Here is a 19,672-nt window from a genome sequence, read left to right as displayed (position 1 = left end):
GAGGGCAGGCCCACCCTCAGATCCATGGTGATTCTGCCGGGCCCACACAGGTATGGGGAGAGGAGCGACTGTCTTCAACTCAGGTGAGACAGATTCCCGGAAACTGCCTGCCTTCCACCCGCCCACCTTTAGAGGCTCCAAGGGGTCTCTCCTAGCTAGACTTCCATCCCCAGGGAAATTACCCTCAGAGGTCACCAGAAAGCGCACTACTTACTCTTCACAAGCACAGAGCCCCTTCTCTCCTTTCCTGCCCCTCCTTCCCAGGACACTGACCTTTATGGCATCATACACCAGAGCCTGCAGCAACAGTGTCTGCCCAGTTCCAGCAGGGGGCAGCAGGGCCCGGGTCAGAGAAGGCATGGCGCCTGCTTGGGGCAGCTCACAGCCAGCCCAGGAACCTGCCCAGCTTGGCCCACCTGGCTGAGCCCAGGAGATCTGCAAGGGGGGAAAGACACAGGAGCACTGAAGGCTTGAGTGGAAGAGGAGAGCAGAAGAGAGGGAAGTGGATGGAGACTCTTGGCCTTCTTGCTACCTCCCCCCTAGGGCTGTGGGGAGGGCCTGAGAGTCTGGGGGTGAATTTGAGGATGGAGAATTCTTCCTGCAGAAAAGCCTAATACCACCTGCTTTGGCAAAGCCTAGAAGTGTCCGAGCCAAGCAGGCTCTCCTTCACCACAGGGGCAGGGAAAGGGGGAAGAAGCACTCATGGGTTTGAGCAGGCTCCTCAGAGAAGGGCAGGATGAGCCACTGCTGCTGGCGTGGAAGGTACCTGCCCTATGTGGGCCTACCTTATCCCGGTCCTGGTCTCACCCGGCCATAGCCAAGCTGACCAGCCTCTTGTCCTGGTCAGGACTGGGAGGAATGGGTCTTAGAGGTTTCTCCAGCTCCCAGCACAAGGAGGGATTTGGGCGTTGTGGCCACTCTGAGTCACCGGCAAACAGTCCACAGGAGGCCCTTCCCTCCTTCCAGGAGAACCAGACTGACCTATTCTGCCAGGGATGGAGGCCCATCTGCTTCCCTGCCCTGCCAGCCCTTTCAGGGAGGAAGGAGAGAGTGCCTTTTCTTCTACAGCTGGTCCAGGGAAGGGGAGGAGGAGGGTGGAGGAGTTTCTCTCTGGGTACACACATTGTACTCTTGCGCCCCCAGGTGTCCTATTTGGAAATGAGCTGTGGTGTGGGGCTCTGACCTGCCCAGGCTCCAGGCTTACCTTTCTCTTGGAGTGACCCCGGCAGTCTGAAGCACCGCCACCCATAAGGCTGTGCACTTCAGCCCTGTCCTCGATGTCTGAGGGCGGTGGAGACCAGTCCTGGGGACGGGGGTGTACAAGGGACTCCAGTTCATGGGCAGCTGGGGGGCTGGGGGGCCCAAGGCGGGCTCTAGAGTACAGTGCAGGGTTCCCAGCATTGGCCGTAGAGGACAGGCCCGGGAGGGCTTCTCTGGAAGGGAAGATAGGGAATCAGGCACAGTGGTCAAAAAGTGAGGGGTAGAGGCAGGACTGGGATCTAGGTCAGCCTATGTCCTTGGGCAGGTTCCTGCCCATCTCTGGAACTTGGTTTCCCTGTCTGTGTAATGATTAAGAAACTGTTCAAAACAGCTGAAACATTGCAAATGGGACCTTCCCTCCCTTGACTCCAGGTATCTGAAGATTTGGGGTCCCTCCTTCCAAGATGCTGGTACCTACAGAGAGAGTGAGAGAAGGCAGCTCTGCCTATGCCCGCCCTTGCTGAGGAGGTAGGCTGGGGGCTCCCCTAAACCCACTCCCCACTCTCCTGAGTATATCACCCCCAATCCCTCCATCCTAGAATCCTAATTTTAATGGAGGTGCTGAGGGTTCCTTGGCAAATCGTGGCCATTCTCCCTGCTTTCTCATCTCTGGAGCCCTTCTGGAAATCTCTCCTCTCTGTAGTCAGACTGGCTTCTTCACCCACCTGTGGGGGCTGCGGCGCAGGCCGGCACACATGCAGGCCAGGAGGCAGAGGAGGCCCAGGCAGACACCCACAATGATGCCTGTGACTGAGTGCACGTCCAAGGAGTCTGGTGGTGGAGACAGAGGGGACAGAACAGGTCAAGGCCAGAGGCTCAGGGTTCATAGAGTCTCACCCTTTGGACACTCAAAATCTTTTTTTTCAAGTATTTTTTTAAGTTTATTTATTTTGAGAGAGGGAGAGAGTGAGTGAGCATGAGTAGGGGAGGGGCAGAGAGAGAGAGGGAGAGAGAGAATCCCAAACAAGTTCCACACTGTCAGCACAGAGCCCGATGTAGGGCTTGATCTCACGAACTGTGAGATCATGACCTGAGCCAAAATCAAGAGTCAGATACTTAACTGGATGAGCCACCCAGGTGTCCTGACACTCAGAGTGCAAGAAGGGGTCCACCACTGCCTCTCTGACTATCCTCCCCATTGGAAATCTGAAGTTGTGGTCCCTGTTTGTCAACCTGGCCTTTCAGTGAAACACAACTGGGACTGGTTTTGTGGGTGTGCTACAAGGGTGGTCTCACGGGGCTCACACTTGGAAGGGCTCCGTGCTTGGTTTAATGCTCTGCTGTCACCATCTTGAAATTCTAATTTTTTAAAAATAATATTTGAGAGAGAGAGGCACAGAGTGCAAGTGGAGGAAGGAGAGAGAGGGAGACACAGAATCCGAAACAGACTCCAGGCTCTGAGCTGTCAGCACACAGCCTGATGCAGGGCTCGAACTCACGAATGGTGAGATCATGACTTGAGCTGAAGTCAGATGCTTAACCAACTGAGCCACCCAGGTGCCCTGAAATTCTAATTTTTGAAGAAAGGCCCCACGTTTTCGTTTCACACTTGGCCCTGCAAATTATATAGCCAGTTCTGTTGCCCACTCCCACCCCATAAGGCTCGTCATGTCTCCAAGCCAATCCTCCAATCAAAGCAATTTCCCAAAGAACAAAGCCAGTCTCCCACAAGTCTGACCTCTCAACTGAATCACCACTGAACTACACCCAATTTCCCCTTCAAATTTGTCCTCTCTGCACCAAACTACGAGGCCAGCTGTCCAAAATGATGAAATGGTAGTTGTGCCTGGGGACAGGGCCTTGGAAGAGATAACTTTAGGATTAGAGGTCAACTTGAGGGGCCTCAGAAGAACTTAGGCTGTCCCAGGATGGACCCACTTTTCCCTCCCTGCCCTCATACCTGAGAGCTTCTCCTGGAGAGTGATCACATCCTGCAGACCAGAGAAGGGCCCAGGCCCCACCTCTGTGCGTGCCCCCATCTTGAAGAAGTACCTCGTGTCACTCTCAAGGCCGTGTACCTCAGCACTGAAGATGTTTCCTGGGGGCAGGGGGAAGAAGGGAGAGCAGGGTTGGGGGGCTGCGTGGGGATGGGATGCAGAGATAGCCTGGGAAGCAGGACTCGGAAGGTATGCTCTCCCACTCAGGCACTAGCTTCTGCCTCTTCCTTCTAGAAACCCCTGGGACAAACCTTAGCCACACTCTCACCACTAACCCAGCCACTTGGAGAGGTTGGGAAAGGGAGAGAGAGTGTGGAACCTCTTGCTCAGATGCCCTGGTGTGGGAGCCCTCACCCTCCGTGGTGAGCAGGGTCCACTGGTGCTCGGGCTGGGTGTGGTTGTTGCTGTATAGAATCAGATATTCCACGATCTCGCCATTGGGCTCCGTCGGGGGACACCAGTGCAGCCGAACGGTGGATGGCGTCAGGGGGCTCAGGCGCAGGTCGGATGGGGGCGTTGAGGGCCCTGGGGTGCAGGGGAAGAGATGAGGAAAGGCACAGTCACTGAGAGCCCCAGCTCTGGGGGCAGCTGGGAGATGGGGCATGAGGACATGGCCTCCCTTTCTCCTCCTTCACTGGACAAACCACAAACCACAAAACAAAATGAGATCTGATCTCTAACTGGGGAGTTTCTGGAAAACAGCTGGAAAGGTTTCACTATTTCTCCCCTCCCAGAAACTCTCCAAGTCTTCAAGTAAAATTCATTGATGCCCTATGTAGCCTTTGTCTATGTCTGCCCCTGACACAGGTCCTAAGGGTCATGGGAAGCCCAGTGTGAGAAGTACAACCTTGGAAGTCTTTGTGTTCTGTTTTTAGAGAAGAAGCTGATCGCGGGGGATGGGGGTGAATGAGGAAGGGTGAGAAGTAGGGACACAGGTGACTAATGAGTTGGAAAGGGTCAGATATTTGGGGTTTCAGGTCTTCAAGGCCTGGCAGAGGATGAGATGGGGACCCAAGGCTCTAAGGTGTAAGACAGCCACAGCATTACAGGCAGTCAGAACCCTCTTTGACTCTCAGCTCTAGTCTCCCACCCCTCCATCTGCAAAAGGAGAAAACATCCCCTGTCTGTAGCACGGCCAGTTGTGCTGGGGAGCCAATGTCATAAAGTCTCCTCTGAGAAAACAATGGGGCCTCCTCAACTTCCTATGCAGTTTAAGACCACAATAACTGAAGTCATAAGTAGGTGAGAAACAATTTGTAAGGAGTGCTTTTAAAGAACAAATCCATGAGTGCAGAGCTCTCACCCCCACCCCCCAAACGTCTTCCTATATCAGATCCTGGGACAAAGGTCTTCTGTCTATGGGAAGGTAAACAGTTTTAGGGCTGATAGAACTGAAGAGCCTCTGCTATGAGAACAAAAACCCATTTGTCTTGGAATGCCATTTCTAGAGGTTACACAGTCACAGACTTGGACAGGGAGTGGCCCCATCCTTTCTTGTTACAGATGGGGAAACAGAGGCCCAATGGGGAAGGGATCTGCCCAAGGTTTCCTGTGTGCCAGGGGCAGGATGGGGACCCAAATGTAGAATCCACGACGCCTCCCTGACCTGGCCCCTCTTCACCAACTCAGTGAGGTCTTGGCAGTCCCATAAAAGAAGCCACTCCTCTAAATCTTATTATGTTTATGCCTAAAGCACAGGACTGGCCTACACAAATGCAAAGTCAATGATAGACAGAAATGGGGCTCTGAGGGACATATCAAAAAAGAAGGCCCGGGGTGCCTGGGTGGCTCAGTCGGTTGGGCATCCGACTTTGGCTCAGGTCGTGATCTCACAGCTTGTGAGTTCGGGCCCCACGTCGGGCTCTGTGCTGACAGCTTGGAGCCTGGAGCCTGCTTCAGATTCTGTGTCTCCCTCTCTCTCTCTCTCTCTCTGCTCCTCCCCCACTTGTGCTCTATCAAAAATAAATAAATGTAAAAAAAAAATTAAAAAAAAAATAAAAAGAAGGCCATTGGGCAAGAAGGATTGCTTGTAAAAGATGGACTGCTGGCAAGGGGGCCACTCACGGTCAGGCAGGGTGGAGCGCTCCACCACGGAGCCGAAAGGTCCGTCCATGTCCACTCCGTGGGACTGTACTGCAAACTCATATTTGGTGAACGGCTTCAGCCCACCAATGAGGATGTCTTCTCCAGAACTGTTGAGGCAAGAAATATGACTGGTGCTTCAGGCACCCCCTCCTGGCAGGGTAAGTCCCTCCAAATCCACTCCCAGTCCAGCCCAGCCCAGCTCCAGGCCTCACCCTGGGCAGGGAATCTACTCTCTGGCATGGGGGCCGCTGACACCACCCAGGGGCCCTATAGAGAGGTCTGGATGTACGCTGCTCCCAAGGTATTCTGTCCAATCTCCGAACTAGGCGTTCTGCTCCAGGAAACCTGCCTGGATTAATCCAAGTCATTGAGCACCCAAGGAACCATCTCTGATGCATCTTTTCCTTGACTTAATTGTCCTCTAGTTGCAGCTGTACATAACTATCTAACTATATAAAAATAACTATTTTTCTACTTTAGCCTATTTTACTTGCTTTGTAGTGTTTTCTATTATATTTTTATGCAATTTTTCCTCTGCCAAACCAACAGCTCCTCAGGGCAATGGCTGTGCCTTCCAATCTGACTGGGGGCCCTCTCAGCACAGCATCTGGGCTCTCTCCTCCCCATCATGTCAGGAGGCCTCTGAGGTCGAAGAAATGGGTCTGTCCTGCATCACATTCTCTGGGGTTGAGTATGAGGTTCTGTGTGAGGGGATGGGATAACAGGACTCCCCTTTTCCACCTGTCACCATCAGGGCATCAGACCCTCAGTGTGCCACAGTGCAACATGCGAGCCATGAAAGGTTCCTGAATCCCTGGGGTCCCCCCCCCCCCATCACCAGCTGCTGCCTTCCTCCCCCCTCACAGCATTAGCTGGCTTCCCTACCTGGTATAATAGGTGACCAGGGAGGCATTCCTGAGCCCCCAGGGGCTGAAGCGCACAGTATAGTTTACAATCTTGACCGTGGTGAAGTCTGGCTTTTTCCACCGAAGCCAAATGGATGTGGAGCTGTTTGATTCCGCATGGACGTGGGCGGGGGGCAAGGGTGGTCCCCTCTGGATGGGCAAGTCTGGAAGGTGAAAACAGAGTGTGGGGAAAGGAGGGAGGATACTCATCCCGAAATACGGGCAGTGGTTTGCAGTTCCCAAGGCACTTATTTTCACCCTCTCTCCTCTGATCCTGAGAGTTGAGTAGCATCATTCCCACTTCACAGATGAGGAAACTGAGGCTCCTAAGAATTTAAGTGATTTTGGCCAAGGTCTTATAAATAGCAAACTGTATATAGAGAGGCAACAAATCATGGCAATTAAAAGCAGATTTTAGAGCCAGGTTACCCTGGTTCCAATTCTAGCTCTGCCATGTACTAGCTGTGTGACCTGGGAGAAGTTACTTAATCTCTCTCTGCCTCCAGTCCTTATTCTGTGGAGCTGATAATATACTTACCTCATAGTATTGTTATGAGGACTAAATCAGTTACTCTTTGTTAAGTACACAGAAAAGCATCTTGCAGGGGCGCCTGGGTGGTTCAGTCGGTTGAGTGTCCGACTTTGGCTCAGGTTATGATCTCGCGGTCTGTGAGTTTGAGCCCCGCATCAGGCTCTGTGCTGACAGCTCAGAGCCTGGAGCCTGCTTCAGATTCTGTCTCCTTCCCTCTCTGCCCCTCCCACACTTGTGCTCTGTCTCTGTCTCTCAAAAAGAAATAAATGTAAAAAAAAATTTTTTTTTAATAAATAAAAAAAAAAAAAGAAAAGCATCTTGCATATTGTTATGAACTGAATGTTTGCGCCTCCTGCCAGATTCCTATGTTGACATTTGAACACTTGGTGGTGCCCTCATGAATGGAATTATTTCCTATCTTTGTCCATCCAGGCTGCTATAACAAAGTACCACAGACTGGGTGGCTTATAAACAAAAGAAATTTATTTCCCACAGTTATGGAAGCTGGAGTCTAAGATCAGGATGCCGGCATGCTCAAGGTCTGGTAAGAGCCCATTTGTGGGCTAAAGACTGCCGACTTCTCCTTGTATGATATTATGGAGGACAGCAGAGAGAGGAAGTGAGCTCTCCTGTGACATTTATAAGGGCATCAATCCTATTCATAAGGGCCCCACCCTCACGACCTCATCTAATCCTATTTACCTCCTAGTACATCATATTGGAGGGTAGAGTTTCAATGTATGAATTGTGGGGCTGGAGGCGGAGACACAAACTTTCAGCACATAACTGCCCTTGTAGAAGAACCCCCCAGAGAGCCCTCCAGCCCCCTTTCTGCCATGTGAGGATACAGTGAGAAGATGGCCTATGGTCTGTAAACCAGAAAGTGGACTCTCACTAGACACTGACTCTACTGGCACCTTGACCTCGGACTTCCTCCAGAACTGTGGAAAATAAATGGTTGTTTAAGCCACTCGGTCTGGGGTATTTTTATTATAGCAGCCCGAACTAAGACATATATAGTGAGTACTATAGGATGATGTGTTCATTACATAAGTATAAAATAAAATAAACTCCATGACAGCAGGTACCTTATCTGTATTGTTCATCACTAAATTGCCAGAACAGGGCAGTAGACACTTAGTAAAATATTTGCTGAATGAACAAACTGGAATTAGAACTCAGGTCTCCTGGCTCCTGGTTGAGGGCTCCTTTGACAAAACCGCATGGTTAAAAATCAGCCTGGGAAGTTAGGGGTGAGGGGATCCATCATGGGCACCCAAGGTGGCCCATACAAAGCCAGTAGGCAGTGTACTACAGTGGAAAGACTCGTTGGGCAGCCAAGAGTCCTGGTTCTAGTCTAGGCTCTGTGCAACCTTGGGTAAAGTCCCTTTACCTCTCTGAATCTCACTTTCCTGATGGGCCACATAAGGACACTCTCTCTGCCTAGAGTGGAGGGATAATCTGATAGGCAGGGTGATGTAGATGGATGTATTTTAAAACATGTTTAAAGGTCAAACAGGGTCAGGAGTCACCGATTAACCATGGGGTTTCTCTCTGTCCAAACCTTCCAAATTAGCACTGCTCGTGGGTAATGAAAATACGGTAGCAGTCCTGAAAGTGCACCAACTGAAGCTTCTGTCTGCGACAGAGGCTGTCTGGGGCTAGAAGAGGACCTCTGAGCCTAAGAGCATGGGTCTGGGGGTAGCTGAGGCTACCGGATGGCCTGACCACCAAGGCTGGCCCAGAGGGAAGGGAAAGGAAGAAACACACAGACCCTTCAACAGAGCCCTCCTCCCTCTTCTTCCCCAGCCCCCTCACCTGGCGTGGGAGCTTTTTCTGTCTTGCCCTTCCACACCGCTGCGTAGCCGTCCTCATGTTTGTTGAATGCCACAAGCTTCACCTCGTACAGCCGGCCAGGGGCTGGGGAAGGTCATGGGGGTCACTGGCTAGAGGGACCTCTGAGGGCACTCTTTCATTCCCAGATAGCACTCCATTCCCAACTCCCATGCCCAGCTTGCCCCGTTCCCAACCAAGGCTATGCCCATCTCCCTCCCTCCCCCAGCCCTCCTCACCTAGCTGGGTCAACTCATACTGCTTCACTTTCTTCTTGAGCCGGACAGGCCCCACATCCCAAGCCTGGTCTCCGCGGCCCCCTGGGGGACTCTCACCATTGGCCTCCTCCTCCTCGGCTCCCACCTCCCGCCAGTACAGTTTGTAGCCAGAGATCTGGGCAGGGTGAGGGGGAGGCTGCCACGACACGACCAGGGACTCCATTCTTGCCCGCACCTTCAACTCTGCAGGGGCAAAAGGGACTGGGGGCAAAGGAGCAGGATGGGAAGAAGGGGTGAGAGAATGGGAAGTGAGGAGAAGGAAGTCAGAGGTGGGAGAGGGGGACAGGTAGGAGGAAGCCAAAAGCAGGAAGCCAGCACTGAGTGAGAGCCTTGCCAGCCTCCTTGCAGTGAATGGACACTCAGCCACCACTCCTTGTGCCAGGCCTGAGCTCAGTCTAGAGGTGAACTCCCTATTCTACACACCCAGAGTGCTGAGAATGTAGGCGTGTCTCCTGAGCGCTTGCAAAGAGGTCAGCGAGGAGCACCTCTGGGGCGGTGCTGATAGTACCTGGCACAGCGTAGGGCTCCATAATTCTTCTGAAGGAATGCATGCGTGGATACTGACAGGCAAGGGGGTCGCAGGGGTTGCTGAGATTGGAAAGGAGGGAAGGAGCCATTGGTGTGGGGAGCCGACTTGGAGCCTAAGAGTGGGGCTTTATTATGTGTCAGACACTGTTCTAAGCCCTTTGTACATGTGTTTTATTCTCACAACCCTACAAAATAACAAAAAGACTACTGTCTCCATTTTACAGATAAGAAAACTGAGAAGTTAAGCGACTTGCCCAAGGTCACACAGAGAGCATATGTGCCAGGTTCTGTCTGCACTTAATCACTGTATTATTGGGCCTCTTGACAAAACCAACAATCATGATCAGTGAAAAGCAACTAGTATTTAACAAGCTCTTATTACGTGCTAAACACTGGTTCACAATGCATTATTAATCCCTATGCCACCTTTGGCAATAAATGAAGCCTCAGAGTTGTGAATGGTTTGTCCAAGATCACGCAGGTAGAAGGGACACTGTAGCCCAGGCGCGTCTGTAAAGGCCAGCCCTTCGCCTCTACACCTGGCCTCCCTTACCCCTCAAGCAGGGGGAGCCATGGAAGGTCTCTGAAGGAGAGGGTGTTTGGGCCTGAGTTCTAAGGGCACACATACACTTCAGTCACACACACACGGTCCTTCCTCTCCCCTCAGACCCCCTACCGTGGCTCTGGTTGTGCATACTGGGCGTCCTGTGCTGCATCCACTGGGAGGGTGTCCCATAGCCAGCCCCTGTGCCAGCCGAAATCCGTACTCGATACACTTTGTTGGGCTGAAGCGAACTCAGCGTAAACTGTGTTTCATTCCCAGGCACCTCGGTGGAGAAAACCTGATCTGCTGGGACAGGAAACATGGCTGCTGGGTGGCCACCTAAAGACCAGGACCCCTAAACTCCCCTATACCAACTATTCCACCCCAGATCATGGTTCCTCGGCGCCCATGGGAGCCTGAGGCCCTCTCAGCACTGACCCCTCAGTCATGGCTCCAGAGCTGACTCCTGGGCCTCCAGCCTGGGCTGACACAGGCCATCAGCCTCAGCTCAGAGTGGAGAGAACCACAGCATGCACTCCGCACTTCCCCATGAACTGTCTGTGACCATCCCTTCATACACACTCTAGGACGCAGGCACAAGGGGTTGTCTCTGAAGGCCATCAGGTACCGCCTGCCTACTGGAGCTCTGATGACCACCCCAAGCCCCCTTCCTCATGCTTCCCTCCTTTCTCACTCTCACCCTACCCACCCCCCCAGCCACTTGCCTTCTCCTAACTCTTTATCCCTTTCACACCCTCTCCCCTAGATCATCTACATCTGCCCTAACATGCCGTCCCCAATGCTCTGTTTCCCCAATCCCACAAGCACACCCTCCACCTCCTGTTCTCTCATCTGCTTTTTGAGCTGGAAGGGACCCCAGGGATTATCTAGGCTACCTGCCTTATTTCACAGATAAGGAAACTGAGGCAGGGACTTAACCGCATTACCCACTATAACTGTAGAGGAGGTGGGGCTAGAACCCAGGCCTCTGTCTTGAGCTTTGCCTCTTTACCTTTCCCTACACCTAGCCCACACTCCTCTTGTCCAAGTTCATATTTCCCTACTCTACCTCTCTGCTTAATCTCCTCAGACTCTCCCCACCTCTACTTGGGTCCTCAGCTGCTCTGGCCAGCCCTTCACATCAATAATTCCCAGGCAGGTGGAGCCCTGCCCCCACTTACCTTCCTTTCCCAAACCGTACTCTATCTTGTACTTCACCACCTGCCCATTGCTCAGGCTGGGAGGCAGGGGCAGCCACGCCACCCTGATGTCCAAGGGGTTGGGGCTGGACAGGGAGAGCTGGGGCGCTGCACTGGGGACTGAGACAGAAGAACATCAGCATGAGCTCTGCTCCACCGACGTGGAAGGTGAGGCCCAGGAGCGATCAGAGACTTGCCCAGGTCACACAGCAAGTCAGAAGTAGGCCCGGGATCTGAGGGAGGAAAGGGAGCCTCTCAGGGGAGCCCCAAACTGGAGATGAGGGGACATCCTTCCCACCCCAAAGCCAGAAAAAGGTTTGGGGCACGATCTTCCACATCCAGTGGTTTCATGTCACTGGCCCCTGTGTGACTGGATGTTACATGGATATTGAGAAGGGCCATATGACAGAGGGAATGAAGACCTGTCCTCAAGTCCCAGCTGTACTACTGACCTTGGGCAAGTCACTCTCATTTTCTGGGCCTCAGTTTCCTAAACTGTAAATTGGGAAGAACCATTACCCACCCCCTTACAGGGCACAAAAGATGACATGAGGCAGGTAAAAGTCCCTTGGCAAACACTAGTAAAGAGAAGCCGAACTACCATCCCCAGGGAATTCTCTGGAACCCAAGGGGCCCACTGCAGGTTTAGAGGCCCTACCATCATCCAGTGTGTGGACCAGTGCTGGGGTAGAGGTGCGGCTGGCCCCCAGCTGGGAGTAGGCCACCACGTAGAACTCATAATCGGTGTTGGGTTCCAGGTCTCGAACCTGCAGCTCTGTGGTGTCATTGTTCACTGCAAACTGGTATTCCACATTGTCCATGCCTGGGGCAGTGACATAGGGACAAAGAGACTGTCACAAGGCCACCCCCAGAGGCCTACCAGCTGGAGGTTATCTAGGGATCCTTCACATTGCCCCAGTCTCTGGAATAGTCTGTAACTAAATCATCAGATCATCTGAGCCCCAGAGTATAGACTTCCCTGGCTTCTAGTCCCACTGTATTAATTCCTCTGCTGGCAAGGAAGTTCTTTCTGGCATCTAATTGAAGTGACTCCTGCTGCAGCTATAATAAACTGGCTCCAGGAGTGCTAAGGCATTTTTCTCTGGGAGCAAAAGCATATCCTCTTCCTCCTCTATCATAACAGGCTGTGGCTGAGGGGGAAATGTGCTGCACACTTTGACCTTTCCAGCACATCGAAGAGTACTGCCTAGCCCATACCTATGCGGGTCTGTTCCGCGGGCTCCCACCCCATCCCACCCTATCCCCAAAGGTACCCACACGGCAACCCATCAGTCTTCTAACCTGTGCCCCCCTCAGGGCGCCCCCACGCGGGTCCCCAGCAGACTTACCGCGTGCCTTCTGGTAGTGGAGGGAGAAGCCGATGATCTGCTCGCTGTGCAGCTCGGGCCGCTCCCAGGCCACGAGCACGGTGGAGCTGCTCAGCGGCGTGGCCGTGACCCGCGTGGGGGCGCTGGGCAGCCCCTCGCGCACCACGACGGCCAGGGGCGCGGCGGCGCACGCGGTGCCCGCGCTGTTCTCCGCCACGCACTGGTAGTAGCCGGCGTCCTGCAGGCCGATCTGCGTGATGACCAGACTGCCGCCGCCGCCCTGCACCTTGACGCGCCCGTTGGGCCGCAGCGGCGCCCCGTCGTGCAGCCAGCGCAGCGCGGGCCTGGGCTCCCCGGCCGCTCGACACACGAAGCGCGCCGTGCTCGCCCGCGTCCGCGACAGCGCCTCGGGCGCCTGCGAGATGGCAGGGGCCGCTGGGGGCGGGGAGGGGGACGCTGACCGCGCGCTCCGGCCGCCAGGGGTCCTGCCGCCTCTTCGCATACCCCGGCCGGCTGCCGCGCGCCCTCCGCTCGCTCCAGCCTCTCCCTGAGTCACCCCGCCCCCAAATACTCGCATGCGGCGCCGCCCTACCCCTGCTCCTCCCCCCGTTTACCCCAGCCCCACGCCGCCGGCCTACTCCTCCTCGCTCCCAATTGTCCCCGGGCCTCCCGAGCCTCCCCTAAGTACCCTAGCTCCTCTTGGGCCTCACCCCTCTCCCTCAGGTACCGTAACCTTTTCCCCTCCTTCCAGTGTCTCCCACACCGGGGAGACTCCCCCCTCGCCACAGTTATCCCAGCCCGGAGCAACTCCGTCCCCCAGTTTTTCGTGCCACCCAGACGACTCCACCGTCTCCCCTAACCCTCAGTCCTACCCCTCCCCCCATTACCTAGGTCCCGCTCAGACCACCCGTCGCCACCCCCCAATCACCCAAGTCATGCCCTAACCACCCCTCTCCTTCTCTCCCTGCCTCAACTTCCCCCACCCCTTCCTCCTATCCTTTCCCGCTCTTCCCCTCCTCCAGCTGTCCCCTACACTACCCACCCTAACGAAGGGCCCCTCCCCTGAGCGCCGTCCCCCTAGCTCCAGCCCTTTTCCATCGTCCAGGGTCGCCCCTCAGTCCTTCTAACACACCCGCTTGCCCATCCTCCCTCCCCATCTTCCCTTCCCCACTCCTAGCTGACCCGGCCCAATCCGGTCCCCCTGAGCCCCTACTACCGGGTCCTCCACCCCGCCTCACCCAGCACGCGGAGCTCGGCGGCGGCCGTGGCGAAGTCACGCGTGCGGGGCTTGTTAGCGCGGCAGACGTAGACGCCCGAGTGTCGGGGCTGCGCGCTGCTGATTAGCAAGTTGGTGCGGCCCAGGACGATGACATCCGTGGAGATGGGCTTCCCATCTGGGGGAGGAGAGGAAGAGCGGTGGAGGGGGGCACCGAGGACTGGCCCTCCATCTACTCCTTGCATCCGGGGGCCCCTCGACACGGGACTAAGAGAACACAGCAGTCCCTTATTTGAATTTCAGTTCCTCCCCTTGCTAGACAAGTGACCCTCTGTGAACCCTGGTGTCTCTGTCTGTAAAATGGGGAGACGGATAGCCCCTAGCTGGAAGGGCTGCTGTGGGGGTGAAACAAATAAGGTTTGTGAGAAGGCCTGGCACAATGCAGGCACCTAACAGGTGCTCAGTAAACTAGTCACTTATTACCGTTACCATTATTATTAAATTCATTTCTCTCAAGAACTCACTCCTCCTGTATGGTGTTGTCCCAATATTATGATGAAGATACGGCTGGAAAGATCTGACCAAAGCCAAAGATTTGAACATACAGAAGACTTTTATCTTGATATGAAATGAGAACCATTTTAAAAGCCTATGCTTTAGGGGAATCTGGGTGACTCAGATTCCCCCCCCCCCCCCCACCTTAAGCTACCCACTCTTGGTTTTGGCTCAGGTCATGATCTCCCAAGTTCCTGAGTTCAAGCCCCATATTGGGCTCTGTGTGCTGGCAGACAGTGCAAAGAGCCTGCTTGGAATTCTCTCTCTCTCTGCATGCCCACCCTCAAATAAATAAACTTAAAAAAAAAAAAAAAAAGAAGCCTGTGCTTTATGAACATGAACAGAAAATCTGGAGAAAAAATGCAAATGACCAAGAAATACAAAAAAGTGTTCAGCTTTACATAATCAAAGAAATGCACATCAAAACACAGATGTTAATTTTCACCTATCAAGTTAGGAAAGTTAAAAAAAAAAATTAATGTTTATTTATTTATTTATTTTTTTGAGAGAGAGAGAGAGAAACAGAGCATGAGCAGGGGAGTGGCAGAGGGAGAAGGAGACAGAATCTGAAGCAGGCTCCAGGCTCTGAGCTGTCAGCACAAAGCCCCACAAAGGGCTCAAACTCATGGACTGTGAAATCATGACCTGAACCTAACATGTGAGCCAAAGTCGGATGCTTAACCAAATGGGCCACCCAGGTGCCCCAAATTAGGAAAGGTTTTTTTTTTTTTTTTCTCAACGTTTATTTATTTTTGGGACAGAGAGAGACAGAGCATGAACGGGGGAGGGGCAGAGAGAGAGGGAGACACAGAATCGGAAACAGGCTCCAGGCTCTGAGCCATCAGCCCAGAGCCCGACGCGGGGCTCGAACTCACGGACTGCGAGATCATGACCTGGCTGAAGTCGGACGCTTAACCGACTGCGCCACCCAGGCGCCCCTAGGAAAGGTTTTTTAAAAGGTAAGATGCAATGCCAGAGAAAGGGTAAATGCTAATGGGGTCTCCACTTTGACTTTGACCCAGGGATCCCATTTGTGGGCAGCTGTCCTGGGGAGATATGAACAGGGCTGATCACTGTAATGTTAACTGTAATAGTGGATAACTGGAAAGGACTTAAAAATTCAACAGTAGAAACTGGCAAGTTGTATTATGGCTATATTCAAATGATGGAATATAGTCATTAAAATTACTTTTTGGGGGGCACCTGGCTGGCTCAGTTGGTAGAGCATCTGACGCTTGGATCCCAGGGTCATGAGTTCAAGCCCCATGTTGGGCATGGAGTCTTAAAAAATAAAATAAAATTACTTTTTAAAAAAGTTTTAGAGATGGAAAAATGCTTATGATATGCTGTGGACTAAAAGTAAGATTTGGAACTACTCCCAATTTTAGGGAAAAATGCACATATGCATAGAAGAAAATCTGGAAGAAAATACACTTGTATGTTAACAATTTTAATCTCTCAAAGAGAGATTAAATGGAATGTTTTCTGTTTCTGCTTTTCCCTAGTTTTCTACAATGAACACACACAACTTTTGTAATCAGAAGAAAACAAAACAAAAAGCTATGTCTCTTCCCTGACTTTGTGGAGTAAGTGTCTAGGAAAGGAACAGTGACCAGCATATCAGGAAGGAAATCCTTTTCCAGGTTTTCTCTTCCCAGTCTCTGTCCAGGAGTCCTATTAGCAGACTTTCTGTAAGGGAGCTCCCAGGACCATAGGTATCAGGATTCTCTGGGACAGCAATTCTCAAACCCTCACTATGTACTCGAATCACAGAATCTCAAGGAAACTTGTTAAGATGCAGAGGCCGAGGGCATGCCCCAGACTCTGCATTTCTAAGTAGGTGCAGGTGGCAGGTCCAAAGACCACACTTTCAGCAGCAAGGACCTAGGGCAGTTGTTAAACATTAAGATTCCTGGTTCACAAGTGACCAGGCATGAAGGGAGGGAGTCTGCAGTTTTAATAAGCTCCCTGGGTCATCATGATACAAAGTCAGGATTTGAGAAACACTGATATTAGAATTTCTGGGTGATACCACAGGCTCATTCCAATAATAGTATGAGGGTCCTGCTGGCCCCAGGATCCCAATAACTAGGTAAGTATCACAAATCCAATGAGGTGTGCAGGTTGGGGAGGCCCAAAGACACCAGCACTGTTACATCTCACCAGCTTGGGTGGGGGGATATATACTTTTTATTTTTTTTATTTATTTTTCATTTTTAAAATACTTGTTTATTTTTGGGAAAGCACAAGCGGGGCAGGAGCAGAGAGAGGGGGCAGAGGATCCAAAGCAGTCTCTGCGCTACAGCCTGACAGCAGCAAGACGGACGTGGGACTTGAACTCACAAACTGTGAGATCATGACCTGAGCTGAAGTCTGACGCTCAGCTGACTGAGCCACTCACATGTCCCTGGGGGGTGGGGGGATACATACTTGTTCAGTTTATTATTTTTCCTTAAACTCTATGTATACATTACATTCTTTCTTTCCGTCTTTCTGTCTTTCTGTCTTTCTGTCTTTCTTTCTGAGAGCACACACACACACAGGGGAGGGGCAGAGAGAGAGGCAGAAAATCTTAAGCAGGCCTCACACAACATGGGGCTCAATCTCACGACCATGAGATCATGACCTTAACTGAAATCAAGAGTCAGACACTTAACTGATTGAGCTACCTAGGCGCCCCGATTGCATACTCTTTTGAATGTGAGATACAAACTTATGTAAAGGAGCCAGTGTAAGGTAGTAGACTGAGTCAGGGAAGAAAGGTAAAGAGGGCAGGGTTTAAGACTTACTTGTGCTATCAACTTGAGGTAAGTCACTTCTCATTGACAATGGAAACAACAATAATCCTTGCTTTTCTTCCATTTAGGACTGTAGGAAGTGGTGTACCAGAAAGAGAACAGGCTCTAAAGTTTAGGTCTTGGCTCTCTGAGCCTCAGCTTCCTCATCTGTCCACTGGGAATAATAGTCCTCACCCCTATCCCCTTCAAAGGGCTCTTCCAGGCTCTGGCAGGAAGTGCTCAGTAAGACTGCAAGGTGATGTTTGGCCAGCATCCTCATTACCCTGAGAGCAACGCAGTCCTACCTTGCATTTATCACTTGCTGCCCAATACAGGCAAACCTCTTTTCATGGTGTGTGTTTTGTCACCCTCACCCAGACTATGATGAGTTCAGACCACAGAGTCCCTGTCTGTCTCATCTGATTTTTTAAATTCACTGTGCCCAGCGTGAAGCCAAGCATACACGGCAGCAGCTTTGCAGACCAGCAGTGGGGGCCTGGTTTCACCTGATTCGATGGCTGCGCGGCACCCTTCTAGCTCTCACACATTCACTTGCAGTACTGTTGAGACCACCCTAAATAGGGTCTCAATAATGGTTACATGAGTGGCAGAACCAGAGTGTTTCATAGAGGAAATGCACTTCAAAGACTGATGATTAAGTTTGTCCAGGTTTCCCCCATCCCCATACTCGGCCCTAGAAGAGGAGTTCCCACCACACCAGAGGTAGGTGACTATAGAGTGGTCACCCTTATAGCTTCCCAACTTGGGGACACATGAGATGCTACCCCCTCCTTTCCCGTGACCTTGAGTCCCCTCCCTCCACTTACCCTGTCGGACCCAGGACACGAAAGGGGTGGGGTCAGCTGAGGCCACGCATTCCATCACGACGCTCTGGCCAGAAACCACTGTGGTGTTCTCGGGGGCTGCCACGATGACCACGTCCTGCCCCCTGGTGGACACCAGGGACCCTGGAGAGAGGGCAGGCCAGCAAGCAGCCTTACTATTAGGTGTCCATACATGTAGTACCTCACCTGATGCTCAGAATCACCTGGTGAAGCAGGTGGGGCAGAGAACAGCCAGGGTTTCATCTGACAGGTGGCAAAAGCAGCCACATAGTTCCGCAGAGCTCTTTCTCCTGGAGTTTGGAGAGGAAAAACCTGGCCTCTGGCACACCACCGCCATTCTTGCCTGCCAAATCAAACTCTCCCTCCAGGCAGAGGACCATCAGGGTCATGAGAAGACTTGGAGCCTGGAGGTGGAGTCAACAGTCATAGTTTCTGGTTCCAGGACTGCCATTAAGGCACTGTGTGACCTTAGGCAAGTCCTTTCTTCAAAGGGCTTTGGGTTCCCCTGTGGGAAAGGTAGGAGGTAGGGGTCGAGTTTCCGGCAGTTTGGCAGCTCCCTGAGCATGGATTCCCTGCCAAGTTCTCACTGTGACCCTGGCCCCCTGGGTCAGCATGGCGAACACCTGGTTTGTCCAGCAGGTGGAGGCAGAGACCCTGGGCGCAGAGAGTGAACCAGACTTAAACCTGCTCACCTGAGCAGGGGATTTGAGATGCGGGGATGGGAAGAGATGTGCAGAAGTGCAGGGTTCGGGGGAGATGTCATGGCAAAGGGAGGCAAGTGAAAGGCCCTTCGGGGAGGCGTGAACTAAGATCTGTTGTGCATCTGCTGGGTGCCAGGCGCTTTCCACTCTTATCTCAGCTATTCTCACAACCTCCCTGAGCTAGACATTTGGTAACAGCCCAGGGTCACATAGATGGCAAGTAGAGAGGCCAGGATTCAAGCCAGGTCTTTCCGACCCCAAAGCCTGTGCCTTTCCTACTGTGTTACACTGGGACAGGAACTTTTCGGAGAAATGGAGAGGACAGGAGCACCAGACTCCAGGGAACCAGATTCTCGGTGCCCAGCCAATCCCCTAATGCCCAGAGTCCTCAGGAGACACAGAAAGGCAGGGACCATGGCTTCAGAGCACTGACACACTCTCTTCAGATGCCTCCCTTCCCCACCTCTGTCCCCAGCCCGGGATGTTCCACCCAACCCAAGGGAACACAGAGCCTCTGCAGGAAGAGAGCTGGACTGGGAGTCTGGAGTCTTGGGTTCCAGCTCCAGTTCTATTTCTGACTTGCTGGGTGGTACTCCACACCGGCCAGTGGGACTGATACACTGTCACCTATTTGAAGGCAGAGCTTGGACCTCATGAGGTGCCTCCCAGCTCTGAGGTGGCTGGTGCAGAAATCCCCAGGTTTCCCCATCCAGCCTGCCCCCTTACCTCTGGGGGCCACACTGAGCAGGGCCTCCTGGCTGAAGCGTTGGCGGACTGAGTTGGTGGCCACGCAGCGGTAGGAGCCTGTGTCACTCTCCTGAATGTCCAGGATCTGGAGGACCCCGTTGGGAAGAATGATGAGCCTTGGGAAGGGGGAGAGGGCACCTATGAGGTGGGCAGGAGCTCTGCAGGGAGCTGTCCTAGGCCCACCTCCCTCTCCAGCCTGAACTACTGACAGCATTTTACTTTCAAGCCTCTCTTATAATAAAAAAAATGCAAATTAAAGCTGTAAGATGCCATTTTCACCTATCAGGTTGGCAAAGGTCACTTTGGGTGTTTACTAACACCCTCTGTGGATGAGGTAATGGAGGGAAGACACTCCTGTGTCGATCGCCATGCCAATGGATACAGCTTCCTTCAAGGGCAAGC

General features: G+C 52.7%; 1 protein-coding gene across 4 annotated transcripts in view; it reads right to left on the bottom strand.

The window, feature by feature from the left end:
* IGDCC4 (immunoglobulin superfamily DCC subclass member 4) overlaps positions 1–19,672 on the bottom strand; it is a 40,647-nt gene that overhangs the window by 3,308 nt on the left and 17,667 nt on the right. Inside the window, exons 4-19 of one of the 4 annotated variants that reach the window (XM_045449407.1) lie at positions 19,250–19,386; positions 17,805–17,945; positions 13,668–13,823; positions 12,451–12,864; positions 11,760–11,924; positions 11,084–11,221; positions 10,035–10,208; positions 8,792–9,031; positions 8,538–8,639; positions 6,168–6,351; positions 5,262–5,389; positions 3,552–3,722; positions 3,161–3,298; positions 1,926–2,031; positions 1,205–1,433; positions 274–435 (exon numbers count right to left, since the gene is read on the bottom strand). In XM_045449407.1, coding sequence (XP_045305363.1) covers positions 274–435; positions 1,205–1,433; positions 1,926–2,031; positions 3,161–3,298; positions 3,552–3,722; positions 5,262–5,389; positions 6,168–6,351; positions 8,538–8,639; positions 8,792–9,031; positions 10,035–10,208; positions 11,084–11,221; positions 11,760–11,924; positions 12,451–12,864; positions 13,668–13,823; positions 17,805–17,945; positions 19,250–19,386 — 2,785 coding nt within the window. The remainder of the gene's footprint in view (positions 1–273; positions 436–1,204; positions 1,434–1,925; positions 2,032–3,160; positions 3,299–3,551; positions 3,723–5,261; positions 5,390–6,167; positions 6,352–8,537; positions 8,640–8,791; positions 9,032–10,034; positions 10,209–11,083; positions 11,222–11,759; positions 11,925–12,450; positions 12,865–13,667; positions 13,824–17,804; positions 17,946–19,249; positions 19,387–19,672) is intronic. The other 3 variants (XM_045449409.1, XM_045449410.1, XM_045449408.1) reach the window with 3 other exon arrangements.

Source organism: Leopardus geoffroyi, chromosome B3 (genome assembly GCF_018350155.1).
Source record: "Leopardus geoffroyi isolate Oge1 chromosome B3, O.geoffroyi_Oge1_pat1.0, whole genome shotgun sequence".
Classification (NCBI taxonomy): Eukaryota; Metazoa; Chordata; class Mammalia; order Carnivora; family Felidae; genus Leopardus; species Leopardus geoffroyi.
This window is presented reverse-complemented; position numbering and strand designations above follow the sequence as displayed.